This window comes from Cheilinus undulatus, linkage group 23, assembly GCF_018320785.1.
Source record: "Cheilinus undulatus linkage group 23, ASM1832078v1, whole genome shotgun sequence".
Classification (NCBI taxonomy): Eukaryota; Metazoa; Chordata; class Actinopteri; order Labriformes; family Labridae; genus Cheilinus; species Cheilinus undulatus.
Window position 1 is genome coordinate 13,727,582 of NC_054887.1, and position 5,501 is coordinate 13,733,082.

The following is a 5,501-nucleotide window of genomic DNA, read 5'->3' on the forward strand; positions in this document are numbered from 1 at the left end:
ATCCAGTCCCAATTTATAGAGGAAAAATACAAGTCTCAAGTCTGAATCTTAAAGGGAAAGTCCAAGTTAAGTCTCATCTCTTAGAGGTGCAAGTCCCAAGTCAAGTCCTAAGTCTGTGTCTCTAAGGGCAGGTCCAAGACGAGTCTCAGGTCTTTTAGGGTAAATCTCATTAAAGTCTCAGTTCATTGACGGGCAAGTTAAGGTCAAGTCTCAACTCTTATGGGGGAAATTCCCAAGTCAAGTGTCAAGTCTTTGCGAGCCCGTCCAAGTCAAGTTTCAAGTCAGAGAGAAACAAGTCCAGGCCGACTTCACTTGAGTCCAGCATGAATTTTAAGTCTTGGTGGGCAAGTCCAAATCAAGTCAAAAGTCTTATAGGGCAAGTTCAAATGCAGTCTCAAGTCTGAGTCCTTCAGGGCAAGTCCAAATTAAGTCTAAGTCTTCAACTGCAAGTCAAAGGTCTGACCTGTCTGGAAAGACAAACGGCATCGTAGTTTTACGTTATCAGTGATACTTCCAGGTGACCCCACTCCCCAGATAGGACAAAATTGGCTAGTAAGAACTGTTATTGAATAATTGTAGTATGACACCCTGACCTGAGGTCAATGGCATCCTGATGCTGACCAGCAGGTCACAGTATTCAGCTCTGCTAACAGGGCTAATTTTCTTGACATGTTCTCACATTTGTAGCTTAAGTTCTGTTTGAAGGATAGCCAGTCCATCTTGTCCTCTTCTCATTTGTTTTTCATTGTTTTCTTCTTTCCAAAGCTCAAGGCCTCTAGCATCTACCCCATGCTTCTGTAGTAGCAATGATTGACAATGCTTGATTCAAATAACAATGAATTTGTGCAACTTAAGTCAAAATCTCAAACTCCAGTCCCTGTTTCTGGTGCATTGGTTGGAAAAATGATTGTGACCCAAGGAGCTGAATAGTGGCATGAAATGCTTAAACATTCAGCTTTGTCTCACTGACAGTAGAGATGATCAGAGGGGCAGAGTTTTCACCATTGTCAAGATTACAGGGGCGGAAGTATGGGAAGAGTTTTCCACTGAAGTGACAGCCAGTGAAGGAGTGCATGAGCATCGCTGCATCCACGTCATAAAAGGAGACTATGCCCCCTTCGTAGTCGATAAACACCCCCACCTTCTCAAGCTTCGACTTCAGGGAGAGATGGACGGAAAGACCAGCCCTGTAATCACACCCATCCCTCAGCCAGATAGCCCAGAATCCATTCTTTGGGCTGAGTGTGATATGCCCCTTCCTGTTTATCGTCTCTCTGGCCACGCCAACCTCCCACTTTGTTTTATCTTTGACCAGAACCTCAAAATAAAACTTTCCTGCTGAACAACTCTGCTTTCCCAGGACACTGGCACAAGTAGAAAACCTCTTTGGGGTGTCTGGGATGTTCTGTTTAAAATCGTGATAGCTCACTTGTTTTCCATCATTCTTCAGAAGTAGTTTGGAGTTTGCAGTGTCGGGATCCAGAGTGACATCCACGGCGTACTGCTGAACCTTCTTCAGCTCAGATTTAAGCAGCTTCTTCACTTCTCTGCTAAGTCTCTCCTCCAGCTGAGCCACAGCTCTCCTCATAGTCCCTTCGTACAATGAGTAAACTTGGACGTGTGTCCATTTGTTGGCTGGTAGTGGGACGTTCAATGATAGGATGTTTTGAAGGAAGAGGAGGTGGTCTTCAGTGTACTTGAGCTGCTCCACCTCTGTGCTTCTCTTTGTCAGCTCTAAAATGTCATCTTCCAGCTCTGCGATGAAGCCTTCAGCTTCTTCTTCTGTTTTTTTCTGCTTTTCCTCGATAGATACAAGGAGCTGAGCAAGGTCATTTTCAACATTTTGGATCAGAGTGGAGAAGACCTGAACGCTGTTGGATTTCTCTAGTTCTGCATCTTCTCTGCTGAGCTTCACGGACTCTCTCATCCGCTTAATCGTCAGTTGTCTCTCCTGGATGTTCTGCTGAATTTCAGCCTCTTTCTCTTCAAGCCCATCCTTTTGTCTCTGATATTCCTCCTCTAGAGTAACTATACGGTGAGGTTGATGATCCAAACTGATGCACCTTCGACATATGCACATCTGATCAGTCTCACAGAACTTCTCCAGAGGTTGGCCGTGACTTTGACAGATCCGGTCCTCCAGGTTCTCCATAGGATCGATCAGCTCATGTCTCTTCAGCCCAGGGATTCTATAATGAGGCTCCAAGTGAGTCTTACAGTAGGAGGTCATGCACATCAGGCAGGACTTCAGCGCCCTACTTTTGGTGTTTGTGCAGACGTCACACAGTACTGTACCTTCGGAGAAACTTCTTTGGACGGATATTTTGCGGGTTTTCTTCACACTTGAGCGTCTGAACTGAGCAGCCATCTCTGCTATGAAGGTGTTGACGTGAAGCTCAGGTTTTCTGATGCTCACCGTCTTACATACGGGACATTCACACCGATCGCTAACATCCCAGTGATGGGTGATGCAGCGCTTGCAGAAGTTGTGCCCACATGGGATGGAGACTGGATCGGTGAACACCTCCAGACAGATGGAGCAGCGGAACTGCTCTTCAGAGAGGAAGGCGCAGGCAGAAGTCATGATGTTTTACAGACCTGAGAAAGAAAGGGGAAATCATACAAATCAACAAGGAAATGGAAGACAAAAAGTCATAGTAGCAGTTCAGAAAAGCTAGAATCAGTGAAGCTGTCCATCACTACAGACCGATGGATTTGGTGGTTCTACTGAAGATGTTCAGATACTACAATGAGCTGAGCCAAGCTGAAGAACGTCAAACAACATTCCTTCAAGCCTTAAATGGTGGATAAGAAAGTAGATCAAGCTACAGACCCTATTTATTTCCAGTCCCAATTCCAAAAAAGCTGGGATGCTGTGTAAAACTCAACTGTTAAACACTATAACACATTGTCAGATATGCAGGAGAGCATGTACAAAAGGGTTCAATGGCATCCAATGATCAACAAAGTTCACATTTTGTTGCTTTCTTTGTGCAAGAAGGTCAAGAGATTTTCTCAAGACACTGTTCTTTGTTATGCTCTTACAACCCCAATTCCAAAAAAAAACAGAATACATTGATTTTCAAATCTCAAAAAATATATATTTTATCCTCAATAGGACATAACAGCACATCAGATATTGAGACATTTTACCATTTCATGAAAAATATTAGCTCATTTTGAATTCCATGGCAGCAACACATCTCAAAAAAAGTAGGGACGGGGCAAGAAAAGGCTGGAAAAGTGAGTGGTAATGAAAAAGAGCCGGAGGAGCAAATAATTAGGCTAGTTGCAACAGGTCAGTCATATGACTGGGTATGAAAGGAACATTTTAGAAAGGTAGAGTCTTTCAGGAGTAAAGATGGGCATAAGTTAAAAGTTAAAAATTAAAAAAGTAGGGACGGGGCAAGAAAAGGCTAGAAAAGTGAGTGGTAATGAAAAAGAGCCGGAGGAGCAAATAATTAGGCTAGTTGCAACAGGTCAGTCATATGACTGGGTATGAAAGGAACATTTTAGAAAGGTAGAGTCTTTCAGGAGTAAAGATGGGCATAAGTTAAAAGTTAAAAATTAAAAAAGTAGGGACGGGGCAAGAAAAGGCTAGAAAAGTGAGTGGTAATGAAAAAGAGCCGGAGGAGCAAATAATTAGGCTAGTTGCAACAGGTCAGTCATATGACTGGGTATGAAAGGAACATTTTAGAAAGGTAGAGTCTTTCAGGAGTAAAGATGGGCATAAGTTAAAAGTTAAAAATTGTGAAACAATTTCAGAAAAATGTTCCACATCATAAAAGTGCAAGACTTTGAATTTCTCACCATCTACAGTACATAATATAATCAAAGATTCAGAGAGTCTGCATAAATCTCTGTAACCAAAGGCCATGGCTGAAGGTCAAGCCTGTATGCTGGTGATCTTTGGGCCCTCAGGGGCCGCTGCATTAAAAAAGGCATGATTCTGTACTGGAAATCACTCTATGGGCTGAAAAACACTTTCAGAAATCATGGTCTGTAAACAGAGTTAGTCATGCCATTCATAACTGCAAGTTAACGTTGTATCATGGAAAGAAGAAGCCATTTCTGAACAGGTTCAAGAAACGCCACCTTCCTCTCTAGGCAAAGCTCATTTAGGATAGACTAAGGCTAAATGGAAAACTGTTCTTTGGTCAGTTCCCGTAAAATTTGAAAATGTTTTTGGAAAACATGTAGCCGTGTCCTGTGGACTAAAGAGGGGAGGGACCATCCAGCTTGTTATCAGTGCACAGATCAAAAGCCTTCTCTGATGGTATGAGTGCATTAATGTCTATGGTGTGGGTAGTTTACACATCTGGAAAGGCACTATCAATGCTGAAAAGTATGCAAAGGTTTTAGAGCAGCATATGCTCCCATCCAGACAATGTATCTTTTAGGATGGGCCTTGAATATTTTAGCAAGACAATGCTAAGCCACATACCAGATCCATCACAACAGCATGGTGTCACAGTAGAGGAGACCGGTTGTTGACTCCAGTTACTGATCTCCTCACTTTCCAGATGTTTATCGCCCCATCCCTTCTTTTTTGAGACGTGTTGCTATCATTAAATTCAAAATGAGCCCATGTTTTTCATGAAAAAGAAAAATGTATCCCTTTTAACATCTGATATGTTGTTTATACCCTAATGTGAATAAAAATGAACAGCTGGAGTTGTATTTTACCATCATTTCACTTCTTTTTTCAAAGATTTCTACACCACTCACAAAAGGATTCTATTTCAATTCAACTTCAGACTAGAACAGATATGGTAAATAAAGCAGGCCTACAGGGGGTTTTATAGATGTGGATGCCCCAGAGAAAAAAAATGAATATGAGGCTCTTTCCCATTCAGCTAAAATCAATCATGAAAGTAGCAAAACATTATGAAGCATCTCTTTTCAGGTACCAAAGCCAGAGAACTACAGAACATATGCAAATGTGAAATAAAAATTATATAAATAGCCTACAGTAGCTTTTTGTCTTTTAATTTTATATTTTAAAACAAAAATCAAATAACCCGTCATTTCAATATCCCTTAAACCAAAACCTCAACATTCAAAAGATACAGAGCTGTTAAATTAAGTAGCTCCAACAGCACACATCTCTACTAATAATCTGTTATACTTCAGCATCTTTAAACATTAAAATCTACCCATTGTACTCACCACGGCTGATTCTAACAAGATCCTTCTTTGAGAGAATAAGAGAGCCTTAAGTTGTCTCAGGTAAATTTATTTGGAGGAATGAAGTGTGGAGAGAAACGGCACGTCTCCGCCTCTAACTGTCATAGCCTTGTTAACCCTTTCTGGTTGAAGAAAGATACGGGGATTTTTAATACAGATTTCTGATTATTAAAGTAGAATACAAATTTCAGCTTTCCTCATCAGAACAGTTCATGTGTAAAATTGATCAGTTTAAGATCAATGGGGTTATAAAGACAGAGAAAAGTGTTTTTAAGAGGCAGCTTATGTAATACCCCCATCCTTACTCTGTTATA

At 41.3% G+C, this 5,501-nt stretch overlaps 1 protein-coding gene across 1 annotated transcript; it reads right to left on the bottom strand.

The window, feature by feature from the left end:
- Positions 1-943: 943 nt before the first annotated feature.
- Positions 944-5,220, bottom strand: LOC121505791 (zinc-binding protein A33-like). The gene is made up of 2 exons (XM_041781345.1): positions 5,170-5,220; positions 944-2,598 (listed from the first exon to the last, which is right to left on the bottom strand). Exon 2 carries the CDS (start codon positions 2,582-2,584, stop codon positions 944-946), a length of 1,641 nt encoding a protein of 546 aa, XP_041637279.1. The 5' UTR covers positions 2,585-2,598; positions 5,170-5,220.
- Between the last annotated feature and the right edge of the window lie 281 nt (positions 5,221-5,501).